We start from the raw sequence: 25,811 nt of genomic DNA on the forward strand, positions 1-25,811 counted from the left end.
TGTAATGAAGGTTTGTCTGGCAGTAGCTCCATAAAGACATAATTTAGAAGTAATTCATAACACTTAAAACATCTTGCATACAACAGAATATATCTAATAAAATCCATTACCTGATATTGTTATGCACATTTAAAGCTGAATGGTTGTAATAGACAGCTCTGCTGCTTCATGGCAGTTCAGTAAGAATCATTTCCTTGAACAACTTTTCTGTTGAAAGCTGAAGTAACAGGTATTTGTTCTGCTCAGATGAAAACTCCAAACAACTAGCAAATGAATTGTCCCTCAACAGAGGGCAAGGAAGAATTATTCAATTACTTGTAATGTCAGTTGGCTTTATTTGTGTTGTAGCTTCCTGGGAAGCTCAACGAGTTGGATCACAATGGAGATCTTGCTCTGGATCTAGCCCTGGCCCAAAGATTGGAGAGTATTGCAACTACACTGGTCAACTACAAGGCTGACGTAGACAGGGCAGACAAGAGAGGCTGGAGTCTGCTCCATAAAGCCATCCAGAGAGGTAAGTAGATGAGATGTGAAGCTTTGTTCCCAGTGTGGAATATATATTTCAAAGTCTATTCCTGTCTCATATTGTAGTTGACACTGCAGTTAGAAAATTGTAGTGAAGTATGAACTTTGTCCTGTTTCTTCTCCTGTTTCTTTTTTTTTTTTTAGACATGAAAGCAAACAGACTATTATTTGAGATCTGAGAGGCAGTCTGCTGGCTGGGCAAGCCTGTGCTATGTGACATCCAGGTGCAATATAGTGGAACATTTCCTGCTAAGAGAAGAAATATAGGGAGATACTGGGAATATTCTAATCTGACAGTATTAGTTGAATTGAGCATGACAACATAAGGGTCACAAAGATGAAGCCTTTTTCTAGACCTGGGTTGAATGCAGCATATGCTTCTTTGAGGTATGGCTCACAGTAAGGGTCCTCACTACTGCACAGTTTCAGAAGAGGAAAATCTGACTGCAGGAAGGTGAGGAGTAAGTGGAGGTATCTCTGTCCAGCCTGAATATTTTCAAAGCTCCAGTGCAGTTACCAGAGTGGAGTCTGAGTACAACTATATGATTATATCGAGCTGTTCTCCACCTTAGAGTGGAAAATGTATCTTATGAGAATTGGAGCACAGCAGGTTCTGGTTGCCATGGCCACAGTACTCTGAAGGCTTTGGATCAGCAGCATCTTGGCCTGTGGTCAAAGTGTGGTAAAAAATCTGCAGCAAACACCTTGTGCTGCTCGTTATTTCTGCAATGTCTTTGGCAGCTCTGTTCCAGAAAGTTTATTTCTAGCACCAAACTGTCTCGGACCCCTAGAAGTAAAGGAAGAAATTGGGAGCGTTATTTTAAGCTCACAAAATTTAAATTAATCTCCTACATGTCTTAACAGGGTAATTCTGGCATCTGTTTTTGTGAGTGAGGCTTCAGCCACAGGAGACATCGTAGGCATAGGTCAGTGTTGTGATGGCTGCAGCCTTACAAAACACTGGAAAAATTGCAGCAGGCTGCTCTTCATTCTTGGTACTGGCATTTGTCAATAGTTCTAATGTCTGCTTTCAGTCTGAGCTGGAGCTGTGAGAATGAACACTTGCTTTTCAGTAACCACAGCTTCAGTGAATTAATCACAGTTAACAATCACATGTTCTGGAAATGGAGCTAAAGCAAGTTGTCTGCACTTGCCACATGATTCTTACTACTTATGATCACTGTAAAGTGGGGGAATGTCTGATATGGAAATCAGAAAAAGGGATTTTTGTTTTTTGTTGGCAGAGATAACCCAGCAATATAGATTGAAGCACTGTTCTTTGTTCTCCAGTCTTTCATTCAGGCCACGCAAAATGTGAATATGTCTATGTAAAGTAGCCTTTGAAGCAAGGGCAGCTGGTATTTTCCTGAAGTTATTCTTTGCATTGGTGTTTCAAGTTCAAGGTTTCATGTGTTGAAGTAGATCTAAGTTTGGACTCCTGAGAAGCTCTCAAGAAGGAATTCTTGGGAGTGCTGTGCATGGTGGGTCTGCACTAAAGCCCTTACCCTCTGTATATACGAGGGCCTGAATTTCCAAGAGCAAAGGCGGTGTTACTACTTGTTTATGTAGTAAGACTCAACAGACTGACTTGAACTGGAAACTTTTGACTAGTGCCTTTTGTTCAAAAAATACTTGGATGTTTAGTATCACAGCTTGTCCAACATTTTACTAAAGCAACAATGGATTTATCTTGTTAGAGGAATGAGCAAAGTCAGTATCTCTATAACAGTTAGCTGATGTGAGAACTTGAGTCACAGGTAAACTGTGGGCAGAACTCTTTTTCCAAGGGCATGTTATAAAATATTTTAATCCTGACTTTGCAGTGAAGCATTGTTGAAGTTGCCTGTTGCTGAGGCATTCTAGGAGCAGATACTTGTGTTGGATTGAATGTATGGTATGGAGTGAAGTCATGTGTATCTGTTTCCTGGAGTATATATAGGCTGCAGGTATCCATTAATAGCCTTGTTTTGTTTCACAAAAGGAGATAAATTTGCTGCAAACTTCCTCATTAAAAATGGTGCCCGTGTGAATAGCGCTACACTGGGAGACCAGGAGACTCCTCTGCACCTTGTGGCATCGTACAGCCCCAAGAAGCACTCGCCAGATGTCATGGCAGAGATGGCACAGATTGCACAGTCCCTCCTGCAGGCAGGAGCCAACCCAAACATGCAAGACAGCAAAGGCAGGTAAATACTGGGGGAAGTAAAGTGTGTTACCAGTGTAACAGACAGTGCTCTGGTGATCTGATGCAACCTCCTATGAACCTGTTCAGGTCTTTCAGTGAAGTACAGCTGATACTAAAGGCAGGAGTTCATTTACCCAGTTTGAGACCTGTTGGTAGCACTCAAAGTAGAAATTTGTGTAGGCTAAATGATGCCCTGTCATGGCCAATTAAACATAGCCCAGCTACAGAAAGCTGGGTTAGTTGATAGTGTTAGAATACATGGCACACAATTAAATTGCCTTTATTGAGTCACTGAATGGTAAAAGCTGAGATGACAAATGGTATACCCGAAGCTGTCAGGGAAACTAAAATATACTCCAAAAATTCCACTTTCTGCAGTGTGGTTATCTGAAGTGTAGGGCCTGTAAGCTTTTTCACAGGTTAGTTTGGGCTGGCAAGCAAGTTTGTAAATATATAGAAGACCTGGAATGTATCAGCTGCACAGTTCTGATAGGTGAAGCTATTGTGCTTCTTCCTTTAAAGTTACTTCTTATATTGAATTCCTCACTACCAATGTGGTTGGAGTAATGTTCACTAAAAGTTTAGATTTCTCTTGCTTTTAAGAAGTGCATGTGCCCTTCTCCTTTAAGCAGAGATGAAAGTTAAGCCCCTAGCTCTGCAGGGGCATGTTGGTGACTGGGGCCAAAGTCTGAAGTGTCTCACTGGTTCCTGTTGTAACTGTTCCTTGCTCCAATTACAGGACCCCATTACATGTGTCCATTGTGGTCAGGAACGAGCCTGTGTTCAGTCAGCTCCTGCAGTGCAAGCAGTAAGTCTCTCTTGAATGTAAAATACACTGAGGTTACCTTGTACAGTGAAGATGTGAAAACTGGTTTAACAGCTCTTATGTGCCTTTTTGCCTTATAATAAGATTAATAATAACTTGAGATGCAAAAGTATAAAGGATTTGCCTAAGTGAAGATGCTAAAACAATATCAGAAGGTGTGTAAGTTTTTGCCCTACTGTAAAGAAGCAGGGAACTGCATCTCTGTTTTTCAAAGAGGCTGAAATAATTCCAGAGGTAAAGTAATGTAGGAAGCTTGTAGTGGATCTAAAAGGAATAATAATCTTAATATCTCAGTATAGTCTTGAGTTCAACTTGGGTTCTGCTTAGAGGTGGTTTCTTAGGGTGGCGAAGCAGAATACTTCATTTGACTCAGTTGCATTGCAGTTCTTGTACACGGCTTACTCAAGGAGATTTGTGTCTTTGTTGCACTTAGTGGAAGCCCAAATCTACCAGGGATTCTACACTTCCCTAGGAGCAATCAGCTCACTAAAAGGTGCTGTGCTTGTTTCAGAGTATTCACAAACTCTCTGAAGTAACTGGAGCTACAGTAGGCTTCTTGACAAGCAAAAGTTGTCAGAGAGGTATGAGATGAGCCAGCTCTTCAGACACTTGGAACTTCAGCTGTGTTAGGGAACCACTTTGTAAGTGTAAGTTGGGGGACACTAACTCTTATTTTTAGACTAGACTTGGAGCTGAAGGATCATGAAGGAAGCACAGCTCTGTGGCTCGCAGTCCAGTATATCACTGTATCGTCTGATCAGTCTGTGAACCCTTTTGAGGATGCTCCTGTTGTGAATGGAACCTCATTTGATGAGAACAGTTTTGCAGCAAGGTTGATCCAGCGAGGCAGCAATACAGATGCTCCAGACACAGTAACAGGTAAACCAGAGGTTTGTATTTCATTCTAGGCAGAAGGCTTGTGTGTTAATTTCTTAATGCTGACTGCACTTGGAGGAGCTGCAGGAGGTTTCAGCAGCATTTCTTCCATAATAAATGCTAGGTGGTAGTTGCTTTACCCAGAGCTGGTGTACTGACAATCTGAGATGGACTTGCAGGAAGTGTTAGTAAATCTGGACTCATTGCCAGGTTCTAATATCCTCTTTACAATTTCAAGATGTGTAATCAGTAAATGGAAGTGCATGTTACAATCCAGTGTTGGGAGCTACTAGTAACCCTAGTACCAAAGGTTTTCCTTGTTGACCTCAAAGTGTAATGTTGTAAGGTAGTGGGGAAGGTGTTAGCACTCTTGTTAGTATCAAAGTGTGGTTGGAATAACAGTGTTTATGGTTTTTCTTTAGGAAACTGCTTGCTTCAGAGAGCAGCTGGTGCAGGAAATGAGGCAGCTTCTCTCTTCCTAGCAACTCATGGAGCAAAAGTCAACCACCAAAACAAATGGGTAAAAGCAGAAACTTAGTCTGAAAGTTTCTTTACTTCTCTTCAGAAATAATATAGCAGGGATCTCTTATAGCTAAACCATAGCTTAATGCAAGCTGGAGCACTTTGTGAACCTTTGCATATTTTCAGGTATTTTCTAGTGACCACTTGGATTCTTGTGGCACTGTTCTTGCAGAACCACCAGTTGTTAATATGCTTTTAGCACTGCAGTGCCTGGCATAATAAAATCCTTAGCAAAAGCTAACTCATGTAGTTTGGAACTCCTAACGGGCTTCAGCTACTAGGAGTGAAACTTTTCACACCAGCTCTTGTAGTTTTAATAGTTTAAAAGCTGCTTCTCTTCACGTCTCAAGCTGTTAACCCAGCACTCTTTTTATTAAAGGGAGAAACCCCACTGCACACAGCCTGCAGGCATGGCCTGGCAAACCTGACAGCAGAACTCCTGCAGCAAGGAGCCAACCCCAACATCCAGACAGCAGAGGCAGTGCTTGGGCAGAAGGATGCATCTGCTCCTCCATCAGCAGAGAATGTTCATCGGCAAACTCCCCTTCACATGGCTATTGCTTACAATCACCCAGATGTGGTGTCAGTCATCCTAGAACAAAAAGGTAGGTGTCCAGAATGTTGATGCTGCAATGAATTGGTGTGTCAGGATGGCATCCAAGCTGTTTTGACAAACTACTAAGCCTGTCTTCCTGTAAACAGTGTTTAAGTATAGCAATTAATAAGACTGGCTAACTAGTCCTAAACTCAAATAATGTTCTTGTTAAAACAAGATTATTTTGTCTTTGTAAATTCTCCACTGTAGATAATGGACTTGAACAATTAGTTGGGTTCTGTTCTACCTGTAAAAGTGAAATCACTCCAAGGCATTTGCTTCAGGTGAATGCTGGAATCAATTTTGGATAAAGGCATCGTTCTGTGGTGTGACTTCTGCCTCCCTCAACTCCTTAGTAAGAGGACTTTATACAGAGCAATGCTGGTATTATAGTAGAGCTGGGACTTGAGTGCTCAAATACCAAATGATGAGTTCATTAAATACAACAGCAGGCATTTGACAGCTGAAGCAGGGCCAATTTTGTCTCCTACCATGAATGGGATTTAGAAGGAAATTGGTGAACTGGGGAAAATGTCCATCCCAGGGAACAGGGGAGGAAGGATGTGCCACCATATCATGGAGCCTCCACTCTTCATTCTCAGGGCTTTGTATATGCCACTCTATTTGGAATTGCAGCTAGAAAGGGGCAGGTTAAGCCTCTTAGCTAGAAAATTGATTTTGTTCTTAGTATATGTGTTAAGATCAGGCAGTAGTGGCAATATGGTCTGAATCCTATGCAGTGTCACATCAGGGAAGCTGAAGGTACTTTGCTCAGATCTTACAAAGTGACTCCTAAAAGAGCAGCCCACTACAAAATGTGACATTGCTGCCGCAGCTTTCAGCGTGTGACTGCAGGTCAGGTACAAGAATGCCCTAATTCCTTTTGCTCTCTTGTAGCTAATGCTCTTCATGCTACCAACAACTTGCAAATTATTCCTGACTTTAGTCTAAAGGACTCGAGAGACCAGACTGTGCTGGGATTGGCTCTTTGGACAGGTATGTGCCTTCAGGATGAGAATTTACAATGATAGGGAAGCTATGATGTGAACAAGATTTTCTTAAAGATAAAACAGCTGGTGTGTGTTCATGTTCTGGCTTGTGCTGCTGGGGAGGAGTTGTCAAGGAGAGCTTTAGATGGTTCTTCACATTTTAAAATTAGTGTTCACATATGACTTAGTGGAAGATTTCTAGTCCTACAGCTTCTGCCCAGAACTGTGCTTGCAGTTCAGTGGAATTCTTCCTCTGTGAGCTCCCTGGTAGTTTTCATAACAGATCACTGCATTGTCTGTGCACATTAACTCCATTCTATTAGTCTCAGTGTGTCTGTTTTATAGAACTGAAGGTAAAATACTAATGAGCTTGAACTGTTCAGGCATGCACACAATAGCAGCTCAGCTGCTTGGATCTGGGGCATCCATCAATGACACCATGTCAGACGGACAGACGCTCCTACACATGGCAATCCAGAGACAGGACAGTAAGAGTGCCCTCTTCCTGCTGGAACATCAGGCAGATATAAATGTCAGGTAAGATTCTACCTGATACAGCTCTCACCCATATACTTAGCTAGGAGCAGGTGGTGACTGCCTTTGTATAATGGCTTGAGATCTGTTTCAGATGGTGATTTACATATGTTTGGCACTGTTTTGTGGCACTAGTTATGGGTGAGGTATTACGTATGTTAACTTGGATCTATGTGTAGCTCCATTGGTCAGTACCTCCTCTTGAGGCTGCAGAAGGATTTTACCTAATTCTAGATAAAACAGCATCCTCATTAGCTGACTGAAGTCCTAGAGACAGTCCTAGAAGCACTGAACTTCTATTGTCTCATCCATTTGCCAGCTTAGTAATGCAGTTAGATCTGCATGTTTGCTACCATCTGAAATAATTAGATACAGATGCAGCAACAGGAGTCTGATAAGCTAGCCTCCTCAGTATCTCCTAGACAACTTACATTAGACTTAACAGAACATTTGTCAGCTTACATGACTGACAGGCTGTCTGTTAAATTTGGCAAGCTGTACTGTAATGAATGTCATGGGTACAAACTGCCTAATGCTGCTGTTCTAACTTCAACTTTTTAACAGTTGGTATTTGACTGTTGCTTGAAGTGTTGCCATGTTGGAGACAAAGCTGTTTGCTTCTATGGCAGCAGGCTGGCTCAGAAGGAACTCTGTTCAAATAGTGGCTGCACTGAAGGAATTCAGTGTCTCTGAGCTAAGAACACTAACTTGTTTTTCCAGCTTGAGAAATCAATCACTTGGTAAAAGTGAAGGGAGAAAAAAGGTAGACACCAGAGCTGTGATGAAATACACAGTGTGTTTGTAATGGTTTTACCACTGCAAAAATACATACGAGAGGAGTTAATTCTTGGCTTTGCCAATAAAGTGATCTTGGTGAACTTTATAATGCATCTGTAACACTTGGAAGTGTCCCTGCTGCAGGACCCAGGATGGAGAGACAGCCCTACAGCTGGCAATCCAAAACCAGCTCCCACTCGTGGTGGATGCCATTTGTACCAGGGGAGCAGACATGTCTGTGCCAGATGAGAAAGGAAATCCTCCCTTATGGCTCGCCTTGGAAAACAACCTGGAAGATATTGCATCAACTCTGGTAAGACTGTTGGTTGGCTTTAGTCTCACTTTTGTTCACCTTGTTAGCAACAAAAGGCTTCATCAGCAAAAAAAACCTCAATGCATGAAGAGAACCAATCCAATATTACTAATTTCTGGAGGTCTTTTCTTCACCAGAAATTCCTCTTTACTGCAGGAATCTTATAAATACTTTAGTATGCATAACCAAAGTAGACCTCCTTGTGTCTTTTTCATAAGGAAGTTATTTGAAAGCTTTGTCCAGTTGTCTGCTAGAGACAACTATTAAAAAACTTTGCTAGTGACCTGAGAAATACATCTTGTAACTGATCTTGACTGTGCTGGTATTGGATAACATTTATGGAGTCAACACTCTTAACTACTCATGTTTAAACCTTGTCAATAGTTTGTAAAGTGGAGTAGAACAAGTCTTAAGTGCCACATTACTCAAGCTTGTAGTTCTCTAGTTGAAGAATGCAAATATTAGCAATACAATTCCTGGAAAAAAACACTCTCTGTTTAGCTGAATGTCTGAGAAAGCAGGTAAATGGGCCAGACCTTCAAAGGCAACATCTGCTAATGCTGCTTGATTTACTGTAGCTGCTTGTCATTGCTGAAAGTGAGGTGACTAGTCAAACCTGCTTTAGATCTGTCTATCAAAGTATATGGACAAATATTTAAATTGCTAATAAATACCTCCTAATTAAGGATTACACAGTAAACCAATAAAGTATTGGTCTGGAAGACTTTAAAGTACCTTCCTGAAATTCAGTGACTGTCACAAGAATAGACAAGGCATCTCAATTTTTACTTCTAGGAGTTAATGTTCCAGAAGCACTAGTCAGAGACTGTAGTAGGAGCCTGTTGAAAAAAAACCTTCACTGTGTCATTTGGCTTCTCCTTCCAGGTTAGGCATGGCTGTGATGCAACATGTTGGGGGTCAGGACCAAGTGGCTGCTCACAAACCCTTCTCCACAGAGCTATTGATGAGAACAGTGAACAGATTGCTTGCTTCCTTATCCGCAGGTCAGACCCATTCCAAAATACAAACCTTGCATGTAGGGATGTCCCTGGAATAAATTAATTGAATGCTATCTTAAATCAGTAACAACTATGTGCTTCCTTAGGCTTTTGCTGGGTGGGTGACACTTGTGGAATTCTGACCAATCCTAAAGACACATTCTGTTATCTATAATAGCAACATGTTCTTGATGACAAGAGTCAAACCAAAACCAGGAACTTGTGCTTTTGTAGAATGTGTCAGCAGCTGCTGGATCAGATCTTGTAATCTTTTCTGTCACCTTTTTTAAAGCAGTTTGAATCTGGATTAAACATAATAAATTGACTGCACTGTGTTTGTTTTAGTGGGTGTGATGTGAATAGTCCCAGAAAGCCAGGCCCAAATGGAGAAGGAGAAGAGGAAGCCCATGATGGGCAGACACCCCTACACTTGGCAGCCTGCTGGGGACTAGAGGAGGTGATCCAGTGCCTTCTGGAGTTTGGTGCCAATGTCAATGCTCAGGTATGTGGACAAATCATGCAGTTTTTTTAAGTAGATTCTTTGCCTCCAACGTACTGAAAACAAACTTTCTTCTCAGCTGTGTATTTTGCTTGACAGAGAAAAGAAAACATTGCTTTTATAGCTGAGCCAGTGCAATGACTGGGTGCAGCTCTGCTTTCTCTCCTGCCCCTTTTTACCAAACCCAGTGCTTATCTGCCCATATAGTGGTTAATTCAGGAAGCTATGCTGGAGAAAAATGATATAGAAAACTTACTGCAGTGTTAGTTTTCTCATGTAACAGTGGGATTCAGTGTCTTCTGTCCCTAGTGTGAATTAAAGGCAGGAGCATAACTGCCATTAATCATTAAATCAGGTACAGTGTAAAACTCTAGAATACTCTACTTTGTTAGCATGTTTGGGAAATGTCTTCTGTTATTGAGTAAACTGAGGTGCTGTAAGTATTAGTTACACTTCATTTTTGATTTTACAGTAATTCTTAAACAGAAGCTTTATAAACAACAACAAAAGAAATGAATGGATAACATTTTTAGGTCCCAATGCTGTTGAAGGTGACATTAAAACTAATCACAAAACACAGTGACAAAGTAGCTTTGGCTGTAAACTTGTGTGTGATGCAAACAAATGTTTAAACACCTCAGCTGACTTTGCTATTAAATTTGAATGCTAAACTCTACCCCCCAAAATGACTGACTAAATGGGAGATGTTATGGTTATTTAAAAGGCTGTAATAGCATAGGATTGAGGTCAACCTGTTGGGAGAAACAAATCTCAATTTGCTTTTCTTACCCTGTGGGTTTAAGCTTGCCCTGCAGCTGTTTGGTGCCCATGCTAAAGGAAGCTGGGTAGGTTAAGGGACTAAAGTTCTGAGTTTTCTTGACCCTTCAGAATTAGGGAAGCATTTATGTACTACTGAGTGTATATATAACAAACCCTGGTTTCCTTCTAGGATGCAGAAGGAAGAACTCCAATCCATGTTGCCATTAGCAACCAACATAATGTTATCATTCAGCTGATGATTTCACATCCAGATATTAAGCTGAATGTACGTGACAGGCAAGGAATGACTCCCTTTGCTTGTGCTATGACGTATAAAAATAATAAAGCAGCTGAAGCAATTTTGAAGAGGGAGCCAGGAGCTGCAGAACAGGTAAGCTGTAAGTGTTCAAACCATACTGGTTTTGTTACTGCACTAGTTTGTGGTAACAGCTGCTCCACAAACCAGTTCTAGTTTATCCTTTTGTGGCTTTACATGCAATCTGTTTGCCAGATGCCAATTCTCTTAAGCAGGATTTATTAGGAAACTGTAGGTGTGTTTGTGATATGTCTAAGAACATTAAGGGTTAGTGTCTTGTCAAATCTTATCTTTTCAATACTGAACTGAGAAACAGGAATATGTGTGTATAAGGAGAAAATTCTGCCTTGTGCTGGACTAGTACAAAGATAATCTATTACCCAGCTCTCCTAAAGCTATCCAAAACAGAAAATCTGACCTAAAGTAACTGAATAATAGATGCTATGTTGCCCTGCTGAACTATAAAACCTCCAACTGTATCTTCAGGCTTTTGGTGTGACACTTCAGGCAGCTGTTCAGGAGATTCTTCCTATCCTGTGTAAGTTTAATTACTAGTAAAATATTTGAGTGCTTAGAGAGCTCTTGTAATATATCTAAGACACGGTTACAAGTACAGCCAGTTTAAATATGCTTTAACATCAGCTGCAAGGCAGAGTTGAACATGTACCTGCTATTAAGCCAAAAACCTGAATTCTTGGGGTGCCCAGAGCAGCTGTGGCTGTCCCATCCCTGGAAGTGTCCAAGGCCAGGCTGGATGGGGCTTGGAGTAGCCTGGGGTAGTGGAAGGTGTCCATGCCTATGGCGGGGGATGATCCTTGGAAGATCCCTTCCAATCCAAACCATTCTGTGGTTCTGTGAATACACTTTACATCAGTGTGGAAGGATTCCATGTTGCTTCCTTCGCCTGGATTAATTGCCAGATAGACTCAAGCTATCATTTAACTGAGTTTGTTTTAACTGCTGCTCAGTACTTAACCACAGCAGCTGTTAACCTTTTGTTTGTCTAACAGTACTCTCCAGTGTGTGGTCAAGAAATGATAAGGTTATAAAATAGAAATAAAGTAGTGTGAGGCAGACTGGACTGAGCAGTTGCAGCAGATAATTTCTCAGTTTGGTTGTTAGTCACATCTATCAGATAAGTCTCTAATGTCAGCCAGTGAAAGGAACAAGATTCTGCAGTTCAAGCAGAGGGAGCAAGTGTCTCTAAGTGAAAGCATGTCCTGCTACATGAAATACCTTGTTCTACAGGAATAATAAATTAATTTCATGTGCCCTTTCTGCCACAGGTTGATAATAAAGGTCGGAATTTCCTCCATGTGGCTGTTCAGAACTCAGACATCGAGAGTGTGCTGTTCCTGATCAGTGTGCAGGCCAATGTCAACTCCCGGGTCCAGGACGCCTCCAAGCTGACCCCTCTGCACCTGGCAGTGCAGGCTGGCTCGGAGATTATTGTGCGCAATCTGGTGTGTGCTGGACAGTCACCGTTCCTCTGCTTAAAAATGTTCACCCTACCTCACTGCACAGTGCCTGCAGGCTGATAAATCACATCAAAGTGGCACCACTTGTTCTGAAACAGAAAGTTCACTTAGTTTGTACTGTTAGCTGAGCTACCACAGTAGCCTTCACGTGAGCACGTTGGGTTTGTGGCAATCACTAGGCAGTGTGATTCAATTTAAAGAAGCTTTCCTTGCCTTTTCTGTACATTTGAACATAAACACAAGTTAAAGGAGCTCACTAGTGATAAAATTTTATACACTCTGGAGGTCTAGAAGTATCTCTGTGCAGTAGAGTCTTGTGTGCTTCATTCACAGAAATAAACTGTTGGCTAAAATAGCCCTGAAACCATCTTTGAAATATATTCCTCCTTGCATCCTGACAGCTGCTTGCAGGTGCCCAGGTGAATGAACTGACCAAGCACCGCCAGACTGCTCTTCACTTAGCAGCCCAGCAAGACCTGCCCACCATTTGTTCAGTCCTTCTGGAGAATGGAGTAGACTTTGCAGCTGTAGATGAAAATGGAAATAATGGTAAACTTCAAGTTACACAAGTAAATGCAAAACACTTCTGTAGGTCTGTTAGTGATGTCTCCTAGTGGCAGAGAGCTCACTGTGAATGGGCTTGCACTGCAAAGGTGAAAGAATGAAATCCAGGAAATCAAAGCAGATGAAAGGAGTTGTTTGAGAAGGAGGGTTGGGAAAGTGGAAGGAGGGTGATTCCTTTAGTTATTAAGCTGTAATCATTGCTGATACTCAGTCTTGAACCTTCTTTGTCTTGTTTTTTTTTTTCTGTTCAGCTCTGCATCTGGCAGTGATGCATGGCCGTCTGAACAACATCCGGGTCCTCCTCACAGAGTGCAATGTAGATGCAGAAGCCTTTAATATCAGGTAATTATTAACAGACTTAAAGAACCACTTTGTATTTCAAAATACATGCTATTGTGCTACTTAAAATATATATATTTGGCTTTTTAAAACATTTTATTATAATAATTTCAATTAATATGTATTATATTATTTATATATGAATTTGGAAGTGTGCAGATGATGCTGTGTCTAAATTCTGTGCAAATTATATGTATACACCAAGGAAAGAAAGTTAAGTAGGGAGTTGTGTATGATGTACTGAGGTACTGAGATGCAGCATTGTTCAAGTCTGAACCAAGCTTGAAAGCAAGGAGAGTTGGATGGGTAACTGCAGTAGCAAGCAGACTTTGATCAGGATAACAAACTCTTTTCCCCAGAGGCCAGTCACCAATGCATATTCTGGGACAATATGGGAAAGATAATGCAGCAGCCATCTGTGACCTCTTCTTGGAGTGTATGCCAGAATACCCTCTAGACAAACCTGATGCTGAAGGAAACACAGGTAGGTGAGACTCAGCAGCTATTAAACTTGGAAGTCACTTCAGTTGTATTTGTGGTATGTCACTTTTAAAGCTGGAATAATGGACAGTAGTATGCTAAATACAGTAGGAGGCACACAATACATGGAAACTTAAAAACTAAAGATCCTGTCTGGACTGAATGTAACACAATCTACTGCTCTGTTAGCAAGGAACTGTCTGGCTTTTATTTTTCAGTGCTCCTCTTGGCTTACATGAAGGGAAATGCTAACTTGTGTCGTGCAATAGTGAGAGCTGGGGCTCGCCTGGGAGTTAACAATAACCAAGGAGTCAATATCTTCAATTACCAAGTTGCTACAAAACAGCTTCTCTTTAGATTGCTGGGTAAGCACCACTTGCTATGGTGGGAAAGTATTTCTGGCTTGTGCTTCCAGAATACTTCAGAGGAAAGAACTCTGGACATTTGATGTGTATGACAGTGGTTCCAGAGAGGAGGAACTTGTGAATTTTGCATTACTATCAGTGCAGGGTAGAAATACTTTTTTTTCTGGTGATTAGCTGAAAAGTTGTACAATGCAGACTTTTAGATGCTACTTTTTCTGGAAGGATAGGCATGGAAACTCTTGGTTGGTTGTGTAGTCCAATGTAGCTTAAAACACAGACACTGCTTTTTAACTGGTGCTGTACAGTTGCTGTGGACAATGTGATGGAAAGCAACTATAGATTATCTACAAGCAAGACTCCAGCTCCTGCAAGAGTAGTTAAATGTTATATTCAGTTATACTGGATGCAGCCTAGAACTGGAAAAAGCCTTCAGGTTTAATGTGCTCAGGAGGTGTCTGAGCCCATTTTGCCTTCACATTTTTATCTCTTAACAGATATGCTGACAAAAGAACCTCCCTGGTGCGATGGCTCCAACTGCTATGAATGTGCTGCCAAATTCGGAGTCACGACAAGAAAGCATCACTGGTAATATGAGCCACCTTGCTGTGCTTACAGGGAAATGGATTCCACCCCAAATGTAGCTAGGCTTGTTCCTTCCAGCAGTTTAGGAAACCTCCTTGTTAAGATAGGTGTATAATCACTAATTCAGCTGAAACATTCCATCCTGTCTTAGATCAGGAACTTGTAGTCTGACTGAAATCATGTTTTAAGCAGCTTGTGCATTTAATATTCTGATTGGCTGTGAATGAGAAATCATGTCCAAATTTCAGTAGTGGATTTAAATACCCAGTTGCCAGAGAAAGAGTGTGATGCACTTCACAGAGGAGCAACAGTATGTTTTATTAAGACAGTGAGTTAACAGAAGTTTAATGGTATATATGGCAGTGATTTATCAGGACTTGATGGCAAAGGTGCACTTGGTTATTTCCTGCATAGAGGATGTGGGTCAGGAAGAGCCTCCTGTGGAGGCACGAGGTTCAGAGAGGACAGCCACTGGGGCTGTGGCTTACACAGGAAAGACAGGAGGGAGCACACCACCACCACAGTGTTAGGATGACCTGCTCCAAAAGAGGTGGCAGATTTGGGCAGGTGTTGACAGCTCAGGTTTGTAGTCTTGTTTGTAGTGTGGAAATGGCTCAAGATGAACATGAGCTGCTCTTGTGTAGATAGGAGTTGCCTTTTTTAAATAGTCTGAACTTGTACAAAACTTGCTGGGTTGGAAGGGTGTTAAACTAAGATTTTTCTTAGCTCAGTGTGCTAGAGAAACTACACATGCATCAGGTGAAGCAGTACCAGGTGACTCACTAGTACAGAACCAGCATGTGCTGTTGGCATTAGTCAGTTATTCCATGACAAATATCAGAAGATACAAGACAATCAGCATTTTAATTGTTAGTGTGTATTTAATGGTGCTATCATTGATAAAGAGTGTTAGACAGTAACATCCTGGTGTTCACTAGAAGGGAATTCACTCTTCTCCCACCCCTCTTCTATCAACAGCCGACACTGTGGACGCCTGCTCTGCCATAAGTGCTCAACAAAGGAGATTCCTATCATAAAATTTGATCTGAACAAGCCAGTTCGAGTTTGCAACATCTGCTTTGATGTCCTGACTCTGGGAGGAGTCTCCTAGTATGCTGTGGATGTAAAGGGATTCCCAGTCAGTGCTCCTGACAGCAGCTCTGCTTTACAAGCCCTCTGGATAGGGAAGAGGAGGCCTATACATGTCTTCTGCAATAGACTGAACTAATTAAGGACCCTGTTATGATATACTCTGGTATAAATGATTTTGTATGACTGTAAATGTATCGGGCTGCGATAGACTTCACTAGGAATCAGAGTGGATTGTTGAAACCAAGTGACAAAAGAATTTAGACCCTCTTCTAATTGCAGTGGGGTATGGAAGCTGAAATTTATAGTGATTGAATCGGCATAAAACAGGTCTGTCCTCAACATGGTGCTTTGCACTGAGCAACTCTATTAAGTCCTGTGGCTTTCAGGCTACTTAGTAGAGATGGTATTAAGTTTCAGGGTAACCAGGTATCTTTCTTTGCTTTGTCTTAAAGATAAACGTTCCCCTTCTCTAGAGAAGACTTTTTGTGAAGCTAAACTGAGCTGTTGCAACCACTGTTCAAGAAACTCTTCAGACCTGGGGTTAGTTCTAAGTATAGCTCAAGAATTGTGGCCTTACAACAGAAAGCTTTACATCTGATGCAAAGCAGTCAGAATTGCAGATCCACATCTTGATACCTCCTCAGCAAATGACTCATTAGCTTTAGCATGTTCAAGAGAAGTGCAAGATTGTTTTAGGAAATGCTCTTGCCTGCTGGAATTGTCAGTCTTCGTTGCACTTTCATATTTATGTTGCTGGTCCTTCCAGTTCATGGCACTCGTATAAATGACCATGAGTTTGCTGAAAGGCCTAAGCATGTGTTAAAGGAGAAACACTAAAACTGGTGAAGTCTAACTCACAGTACAGCAATAAATGCTGAAGTGCATTAGGAATCCCAGGAGGGAGAGTAATACTTTCCTGGGGCTTAAGGGGCCTGGTAACTGCTGTGGGAGAGTCAGTAACCCTACCATGTGTAGAATGTGCTGCACCTCTAGACACTAAACTTGGGTCCATTTTCAGCTGGTGAGTGTACGTGGAGGCTTCCTATTAGGAATAAGCTGCAGAATTTTAATCTAGGCTGGTTGTACTCTCTTAAACATGCTGAATCTGTGGAAACCTACCACCACATTGTCTAGATAAATAGGAAAGTACTTGACTGGTAGCCCAGCTTGTGATTTGGTGGGCAAAGGCTTCAGTTAAAAAATGGGTACTTAAGCAAAACTACATGCCATGTTAAGGCTGTTTTTATTTCAAGAGATAAAGCTAGTATAGACTCAATTCAGCATTCCTCATCTTTACTCCATGAATTGGTGTGCATTTTTTAATGACTGTTATCTCCAGTGAACAGTGTGGACAGGTGATGATGTGTTGCCCTGTTTGGAGCAGTGACTTGGTCTCAAAGAGTAAGGTGAGATGATGAACCCAGACTGCTGCTGTTACAGGAGACTTGCTCAGTTTTTCTCAAGCTTGTACAAGGAGAGGATAGGAGGGTGTAATTGCTGACATTTGTATGATTAATTTCACATCAAGTCTCACTTGATCTGCACTTTGATCTTCCAATATGCACATATTGTAACTGGAATCACCCCTGTACCACTAGGGAAGAACAATGGATGACAATACAAACTTGCCTCACTGTTTGATGTCTGCTGCTGTCATGTTCCAACAGAATGCTTGGGTAACACAGCTGGTCTCTAACACAGTCACTAATGCAAATGGTGCATCTCTGACATAATAGTGTAGGTGAATGAGGGAAAACAGTGGTGTCAGTTAATGTTAGCTACAGTAATTGATGGTGTCAGCTAACTGCAATCTACAGTTTGGGGTTTTTAAGTGAAAGAGATGATGGAAAACATTGTACTTCTGATATTTCAGGGTGTCAGTGGTTGCAGATATCTAGGAGTGAAAGATAACAATGGAGGGAAAGTGCATTTGGTGAAAGAAGTCTTGACTGTAGTCCCATGATAACATGTTGTTGGTTTGGAGCTGAAGTGATGTGGAAAGGTAAGAGTGTGCTCAGAGTGCTGAGAGTGCAGAGGAGGGGTTTTCCAAGGCCACAGCCTATGGGCTTCAGCCTGATTGGAAAAGTGCACAGCATGTAATTGCCAAAGCATTTAAACATCACTTTTTCAGTGGCTCCCCTGATGGAAGGGCAAGGGAACAGGGAGCTCAGCTCTAACAGATAAGCAAACTTTATAATGATGGAAAATGTGGATCTGGTGAAAATTCAGCTTAACTGAATGGCAAGGTAAGGCTGGGTAGCTGCTCTTCTAAAAAACAGGATATTGATTATAACTGTAAAACTGGGAAAGATCTGGGAAACCCATCTGTAGTGCTCCTGGTTTGCTGTTTACAGCCAGTAGTGTCCCATCTTACTGAAGTCTGAAGGGAAAGCTAAGGTTATTGTTAAATAATACAGCCTGAGGTGTTAGTTAAATTTAAAGCAACTAAATTGAGCAAATTTGATCCTTTTAAAGTGCCTTTGAGATAGTTTCCTTCCAGCCAACTCTAGATAGCTTTCTGCCAGAGCTAAAGGGGAAAAGCTCACAACTTGAACCAAAACCCAAGTTCATTCTTTCCTAGTTCAGCTGAGGAGTTGGCCCCACCAGACAACTGGTGGGACTCAATCCCTCACACACTCTGCCTAGTGTTGGTCTCAACTCTCAGACCACTGAGACTTTTTTGGGAGTTTTGCTGGCAATGCTCCACTACAGGGTACAAATGTGAATGAGGCACTTGGTAATGTAGTGGTGGTCAACACATTTCTAACTCTAAATAACTGCTCTTCCCTTTTTGTAGCATAATACAGTTTTTACCAACCCCTCACCCCTCTTACCCCTGCTTTTAATGGTATCTATTAACTCGAGACTCAAGTCTGCCAAGCATTGAACAAAAGGTTAGATGGAAAATCAGTTTGTGTCCCTGGAAGTGCTGCTGTCACACGAGGCTTCAGGCACTTCAGCAGGGCTGCATGGGAAGTTGGGTGGTTCATGCTGCAGCTTTTTGTTCTGAGACTGGATTCCTTTTGATTGCAGTCATCCAGCACTCTTACACAAGCAAATACCATGGTCCAGCACTCTTACACAAGCACAAACTGTGGTCTGGATGAAATTTTTTGTCTGTAAAAGGTGCAGTCACTGTTTCACACCACTGAGTGGAGTGAGAATGTTGCTTTTGAAGGTACTAACAGAGCAGAGTAAGTTGCTGGCTAAAAGCTGACAGATGCCTTAATGACTTCCCATGCTGGAGATAACAGCTTGTCCAGCTGCTCATGTAGTGCTTACAAACTAACATGTAACAGTATGGGAGGCCAAGGCTGGATTGTTTTGTAAATCAAATGTTAATAGGCAAGTCCTCTTTTTTTGTAACCAGCAGAGGTGGTCACTGCAGCAAACTCGTCTCTAGAAAAATCAAAGCTTGTATGAGTGACAGAAATAACTGAACCTTCTAATACCCTCTGTGAAATAGAAAAGGAAGTCTTAGAACAATGGCATTTTATCTGCAATGTTTGTCTGGAGTCGTTGTAAAAATGTATTTTTCCAATATGCATTACTTTGTTGTGTAATGATTCTACTTGTAATAAAATGCAGAACTTAGATGATGCATCGTGAGGTGAAACCTTGCTAAGGAAGTATCTGCTTCTGTAGAGACAGCTGCCCCTCTGCAAGCTTATACTCACAAACCACAAAGAAAACCAGGGATACAATATCCAGTCGGGCATAACAACTTTATTCTTTGTTCTGAAATTAGTCCAGGTATTCATTTTCATGCTGTGGAACTGCTACAACTGTTCTTTTGGCTGTCAAGGTCTGGTGTTCTAGTTTGTACCATGTAGTCATCTTGAATGCCTTATACTAGACTTACCTATAATCAGTCTTGTGAAACAAACCCGAGCTCCCCACGAGCCAGAGGTGCTTCATGGAGTTCATCAGTTTGAGTTACTAACACTTGGTGTACTCAGCTGTGTACTGGAGGCAGCTCAGGCCCCTGGGAGAGCAGAGAACTGCTGCAGCTTCACTTCAGGAAAAGGAAAACTTCAGTGCAATAGCAAACCCAGCCACGGCTTCTGGGTGAGATTGTGATGCATTAGTCTTTTATTAATAAAACTTAACTGAAGTACAGATGAATGGTGAGCTTTATTAGAGCACTGTCTGTGGTGACTTGAGCCCTCTGTAGCTATCACTGTTTTCTTCCACTCTTTTCCACCCCAGGAGAATCCAGCTGAGCTGCTGCATTGGAGTTACAAGCATGACAGTCTTGGAGCACTTCAGGTCAGTGAGGGTGTCTCCTTGTTTGCTTTAATAGATGACTTATTCCTAGTGCAAGACACTCTTCCCCCCACAGTGTTACCAAACTAAACTGAGGAATAAGCTGTGAACTGGTTTTCAACCAACTTTAACTTAACCAACACCCTTCCTGCCCTGCCTTTTTGCAGCAGTTTATTTGATTTTTGTGTAGCTCTTGCAATCAAAACCATCCCCTCAGCACCATCTGCACAGTGATTGTTGCAGCAAGATGAAACTTGCTCAGAAGGTCAAGCTGGTCCACCTTCACTGGGACTGGTTTGCCCTCACAAACTACTTCCTACAGCATTTAATAGTCTGGAATTTTCTGCAACTTTTAAATGGCTTAAAAAAGCTCTTCAAAAGGCACTAATTATTTGGGGAGATGCTTTAAATGCAATTTCTTTTTAAAGTGGTGGTGTCTTTTTAAATGTGGCAAAGGCCAAAGTTGTGGAGGCAGTGAAGTGCTGCTTTGTAGCTCTTCCCTGCACCTTTTACAAAGCTTGATCTTCAGCATCGTGTGAAAGGAGTTGCTCACTCCACCCCTAAAGATTGCTCAAGCCCAGGGCCGAGGTTCAGTTCTGCCACACATCCTATCCCCAGCACTACGAGCTGGCAGAGCAGGGCAATGCCTGGAAGAGCTTCTCTTCAGGATGATGATAGGTAAAAAACCCCAAAAATAAAACCACAACCCCCACTCTGCTCACTGTTCAAACAAGCATGTACATATTGAAGTTGCTGTGTGGCTTCACCCCTGGCAGCTGGAGCATCCTCTGAGCTTTTGTCAGTGGGAAGTGTTGTAATGTGTCCTACTGCAAGGGAGTAAACTTGCTAATTAACTAACTAATCACTTAGATTTTGGGCCTCTCTTCAGAGATGGTGGTAGCTAAAAAAACAGTTTATAAATACTTTACACATAGGTGGCAGCTGCCTTAAGGAGAAGAACTGACCACAATTCAGCAGGGACCTGTGCCACCACTGGACCTTGATCTGTGTGGTTCTCTCAAAGCTCAGCTACACCAAAACTGATTTTAACAGCAGATGCCATTAAAACCAGCAGCTGCTTCCCTGCAGCTTGAGGTTTGTAGTGCCTGAACCCTGTGCAGGTATTCCTTCCTCCCTTTTAGCCCCACCCAGAAATGGTAATAACCTGCCCTGCATTTCTGGGAGTTGCTCATAGTGCCGAATTCTGCTAGCTGTGATACAGTAACTATAGATTTTAAGAGTGCTGGGTCTTGTAAGGGCACATCCAGCTCAGTTTATAGTGTGATAGGCACAGACCAGATGGGAGGAAGTTTTATACCAGAATGGAAACAGGAGGCAGATTACAGTAGGATGGTTCTGTTGCCACCCAGGCAACAAAAAGAAAGCTATTTAAAACTACTCATTCCTGATCAGAACAAGTTTGAAAGTGGTGAATCACTGAACAGGAGGGTGAGGTTAATATCAAGCAACAATCCTCATAGGTGGCTTCAATATCTTGGCACAGTATTTAATGTAAACACTGAATGTGGAAATACAGCTCTGGCCTTTGCCTTCTCTACTCCAAGAATTTGATAAAGCTTGTGTATAACTAAACTGCGCAAGTTCCTAGATACTCTGGACCTTAATTGCAGAGGAAATTCAGGGTTCTCCCTGCTACCTTTAAACTTTGGAGTGAGTCAGGTGCCTTGGAAGGAGCATCAGCACTGCCCTGCAGCAGGACCTGTGGACTGTGCATCAAATGTGGGCAGAGATGCTGCAGCAGTTCCTGTGCTCGCTGCCTTAAACCACAGCACACTGTCCCACCACTGTGCACACAAACTTCCATTTCCTGACTGCACAAGAAAGCTGTTCAAAAATACAGTTCAGGCTGTGAATCTTACAGTTTGTTCCCAGATAAATGGGAAAAATATTTCCCATAGAAATAAAGAAAGCATCCCGTTACTTGATTTTTTTAAAAGCTGGCTGAGGTGTTTCTTCCTTCTCTCAACTCCATCTCCATATGTTAAAAAGCATCACAAATAACATGTTGAGATTGTTACTGCTCCCTTCCACGGACAGATGGAAGGGATGGAGCTGGAGCTGCCCACCCAAAGCACAATGTTTCACTGCAGGACTCTCCCTGCCCCGGAATGCAGCACCTGCAGTCAGCCCGTGAGGAGGACACACTGCTGGGCCAGGGGGTGGCAGCCCTCGTACTGCTCCAGGTGAGGGTGATCCAGGTCCCCTCTGTCACTGTGCTGGGAGGAGTGTGGCTGGCCCCAGGGGGGACCTGAGCTCCTCACACACACACAGTGGCTCCCGTGCGAGCCAGGGCGGTACAGCTTCCGAGGGACTCCGGCCCAGTCTCTCTGCACTCCCCCACTAGGAATGGAAAATGAAAATAAATTAAAATTCAAACCCGTGAAAATGCTTCCAGTCAATAGAGAATCCTTACAAAAAAAACTTAAGACAATCTAGGAAAACTAGACCTAGCACTGAGGTGGACTTTGCTCCCAGCTGATACCTTTTTATTTGCTGTGCTTCAGAAACCTGTGGCCTGGACCTGCTTTCACCACTGCTGCTACAGGTTCCACCCTTCTGAGAGTGACCAACTCCTGCATTCCATCTTTCCATTGCTGGAAGAGGAATCACAGCCTTCTGTTGCACAGCAAGATGCCTTTTCTGCAGGCATCTAAATGCTCACAGGTGACCACAGATCTTCACAGAATCACAGTGGCTTGGGTTGGAAGGGACCTTGAAGATCATCCAGTTCCACCCCCTGCCATAGGCAGGGACACCTTCCAATGGCCCAGGCTCTTCTAGGCCCTCTGTGCCTTGACTAAACAGTGATTTTGAGAACTGGGGCAGAAGAAAAAGTACTTCCCCAACTAATTAATCTTGTGTCTTTATGTCTAAGTGTCTCTCTGTGGGCCAAATCCTGCCTGGTCCCCAACCACTGCAGCTTTTAAGCTTCTTATACAAGTCACTGCCACATGGTCCCAAGGCTGTCCCCAAGCTCAGTCACAGAGAAGCAGAGCCCTGGTGTACACAGTGCTCATGGAGCCCATGCATTTTGCAGTGTGGTCTGTGAAATTATTTCATCCTCAAACAAAATAGTCTCTAAGCTGAGAGATAGCTACTAACAGGAAAGTATGAAATGATTATTCAAAGCTTAACCTCATTTTTATGTGTTTTAAGTAAAAGTGGTGTATCACAGTGAAACTGTCTCAAAAACATAGGTTAATGCTCCTGATAGGTGACAGAAGCTGTTTGAATCCCAGTCCTACTGGGATTTCTGTCCTGTTTTGCTGAAAACAGGAGGATCGGGTCCACATGTGGTAAATTCTCTGATTCCAGTGTGATAGAAGAAATTAAACCTGGAGAAAAGAGGCTCAGGGGGACCTTCTCACACTCTACAACTCCATAATAGGAGTTTGAAGCCAGTTGAAAGTCGGGCTCTGCTTCCAGGGAACAAGGGACAGGGTAAGAGGATAAGAGGAAACAGCCTCCAGTTGTTGTCACAGACCTCACCTACCCATGAGTGTGGTGGCTGCAGGAGCCAGGACATCTTCCCACACCCCTCCTGCCAGGAGAGGCAGGAACAAAGCACAGGGCACCCAAAAAAAGGCTCTGCTCCAAAGGGTACAAGCTTACCTCTGTCTGGAGCACCAGAACCGGGTGCCTTTAGCAGAGCTCCATTCAGAGTTGCAGGGTGGGAACTGCTGCTTCTTCTGCTCACTTTCTGCTTGGAATTTGAGAGCTTCCTCAATGGCAGCCTCAACCTCCCTCAGGGCTTCTGTCGGTGCCCCATTTTCATCGTAGAATCTGCCCACCAGCTTCCCTGGGAGAGGAGATCAATTAAGACCACAGTGCTTCTAGGCAAGGAAAATGCATAGTTCTGGAGGAGTTTTAATTTGTTATTTAAAGACAAAAATAAAAGGAGATGTCATCATGGCCCAATTTTAGAACAGAACTGAGCTTACATCCCTTCAACCCTTGCATCACGTAGCAGTTTACCCTTATTAATAAATCCATGCTGGATAAGCTTAGGCACAGACTCATTACAGATCTGAAATCCAAAGCCAGTTTCAGCTGCACAACCCAGAAGCCATCCCCATTCCCCAAAAGAGTGTCCCTGCACCTCTGCTCCTACAGTCTCCCGAGTCCTGCTGGTTTCAGGCTGGCTCCATGCTTTTTTGCTCGGCAGAGACAACAGCCAGGTGGGAAAACGATTAAACTTTCCCTTGGAGGGAAGCAGACCTCGAAGATCTGGCTTGGCTGCAGCTCCAGCTGGTCCCTCACAGGGTGCAGGACCTTGGGCTGCGCATCCCTTGTGTGAGCCCACCCACCCCGACACCTACCCACGGGCTCGTAGTTGTCGTTGTAGAAACTCAACCAGCTGTGGATGGAGAGCAGCTCTGGGGGTGACAGCCCCGCCACGTTGTCCACCAGCCCCGCCGGGGTGAAGTCGCCGCTGGCAAACGCTCTGGTGGCATCTCTGCCTGCGAGACCCCAGCAGGGTGAGACCCCCAGCCAGAGAGAATTCCACAGCCAGGGAATGAGCTCCCAGGCATGGAGTGAATCCCCCAGCCAGGGCTGCGACCCCGGCTTTGGAATGACAGCCCAGCCATGGAGTGGGTTCCCCAAACTGGGATGAGTTCTGCCTCCCCCCAGCCGGGGGATGATCCCCTCCCCATCCAGGCCATGCCATCCTGCGCTCCCCGGAGGTACCTGCGAGCCCGCTGTAAGCGCCGCCTGGCCCATAGTGCTTGCGGCCCCGCTCCACATCGAAGACCCGTCCCAGCAGGGCGAGATAGAGCCCGGGCTCGCCCGGCGCCCCCCGGTAGCGGCGCAGCTCCGCGGCGCTGAGCAGGCGGGCGCGGGGCTCGAACCCGCGGCGCAGGAGGCAGGCGGCGGCCACGCACAGCAACCCCACGGCCGCGCCCCGCCACATCGCGCCGCGACACCACGGCGCTTGCACGACAGTTTCCTCGCCGCACGGCAGCGTGGCGGCCAACCACGTTCAGCGCCGCGTACGCGGGACGGCCGGCCCGAGGGCGCGCTTTACGGCAGCGGGTCACAGAAACAGTCATGATATAAGTTGGGTTGGAAGGCACCACAAAGATCATCTCCTTCCACCCCCTGCCCTTCCACACGGCCACACCTTCCACCATCCCAGGTTGCTCCAAGCCCCGTCCAACAGGGCCTAGAAATCTTCCAGGAATGGGGCAGCCACAGCTTCTCTGGGCACCCTGTGTTAGGGCCTCACCACCCTCACCGGGAAAATTTTCTTCTTAATGATGTTGTTCATAAGGACAATCACAGAATCTTTAGGGTTGTTAGTGCCCTCTGGAGATCACCCAGTCTAACCCCTGCCAAGGAGCAGGTGACACAGAAGGTGAAGGTGGGTTTGGAATTTCTCCAGAAATGGAGACTCCCATGGCCTCCAAGTCTGTCCCAGTGCTCTGCCACACTCGTGTCAAGGAGTTTTTCTCATACTGAGGTGAAATTTGTCGTGTTTTTGTTCATGGCCATTACTCTTGATCCTGTCACTGGGCACCACTGAAGAGAGTCTGGCACCGCCCTACTGGCACCCCTTGGAGATACCTCTATGAATTAACGGGATCCGCCCCTTAGTCTTCTCCACACGAAGCAGGCCCAGGTCCCGCAGCCTCTCCTCCCGGGAGAGCTGCCCCACACCGCTCCATCCTCGCTGTTTCCCGCCGGACCCTTCTCTTCCCACCGCCTGCCCGGGGCCGCCGGGGCGGGGCTTTGCGGCAGCGCTATGGCGCTTTACGGCGGTGTGGCGCTTTGCGGCGGTGTGGCTCGGATGTCGCTTTACGGCGGTGTGGCGGCCCCGCGCTGACAGGTGCGGCGGGCGGGAAGTTGCTGACTAAGGCGGGCCGGGCCGGGCGGGGACCGGCGGGAGCGGCGGCACCCGCGGCGGCTGCG

General features: G+C 44.0%; 2 protein-coding genes across 3 annotated transcripts in view; one reads left to right on the forward strand and one right to left on the reverse strand.

The window, feature by feature from the left end:
- The window catches only part of ANKFY1 (ankyrin repeat and FYVE domain containing 1), a 31,033-nt gene extending 11,825 nt beyond the window's left edge, over positions 1 to 19,208 (forward strand). For both annotated transcript variants that reach the window (XM_015646803.2, XM_015646804.2), the window contains exons 7-25: positions 349 to 514; positions 2,507 to 2,711; positions 3,450 to 3,518; positions 4,216 to 4,415; positions 4,835 to 4,932; positions 5,314 to 5,539; positions 6,427 to 6,525; positions 6,902 to 7,055; positions 7,974 to 8,142; positions 9,028 to 9,146; positions 9,486 to 9,642; positions 10,589 to 10,789; positions 12,001 to 12,177; positions 12,594 to 12,741; positions 13,008 to 13,098; positions 13,455 to 13,579; positions 13,794 to 13,940; positions 14,435 to 14,525; positions 15,501 to 19,208. In XM_015646803.2, coding sequence (XP_015502289.1) covers positions 349 to 514; positions 2,507 to 2,711; positions 3,450 to 3,518; positions 4,216 to 4,415; positions 4,835 to 4,932; positions 5,314 to 5,539; positions 6,427 to 6,525; positions 6,902 to 7,055; positions 7,974 to 8,142; positions 9,028 to 9,146; positions 9,486 to 9,642; positions 10,589 to 10,789; positions 12,001 to 12,177; positions 12,594 to 12,741; positions 13,008 to 13,098; positions 13,455 to 13,579; positions 13,794 to 13,940; positions 14,435 to 14,525; positions 15,501 to 15,633 — 2,775 coding nt within the window. In that variant the 3' untranslated portion in view covers positions 15,634 to 19,208. The remainder of the gene's footprint in view (positions 1 to 348; positions 515 to 2,506; positions 2,712 to 3,449; positions 3,519 to 4,215; positions 4,416 to 4,834; positions 4,933 to 5,313; positions 5,540 to 6,426; positions 6,526 to 6,901; positions 7,056 to 7,973; positions 8,143 to 9,027; positions 9,147 to 9,485; positions 9,643 to 10,588; positions 10,790 to 12,000; positions 12,178 to 12,593; positions 12,742 to 13,007; positions 13,099 to 13,454; positions 13,580 to 13,793; positions 13,941 to 14,434; positions 14,526 to 15,500) is intronic.
- A 112-nt stretch (positions 19,209 to 19,320) lies between these two features.
- LOC107212912 (neuferricin) lies at positions 19,321 to 25,038 on the reverse strand. The gene is made up of 4 exons (XM_015646805.3): positions 24,591 to 25,038; positions 24,221 to 24,361; positions 23,514 to 23,700; positions 19,321 to 22,241 (listed from the first exon to the last, which is right to left on the reverse strand). Exons 1-4 carry the CDS (start codon positions 24,811 to 24,813, stop codon positions 22,025 to 22,027), a joined length of 768 nt encoding a protein of 255 aa, XP_015502291.1. The 5' UTR covers positions 24,814 to 25,038; the 3' UTR covers positions 19,321 to 22,024.
- Between the last annotated feature and the right edge of the window lie 773 nt (positions 25,039 to 25,811).

The sequence above is a fragment of the Parus major genome, chromosome 19 (assembly GCF_001522545.3).
Source record: "Parus major isolate Abel chromosome 19, Parus_major1.1, whole genome shotgun sequence".
NCBI classification, from domain to species: domain Eukaryota; kingdom Metazoa; phylum Chordata; class Aves; order Passeriformes; family Paridae; genus Parus; species Parus major.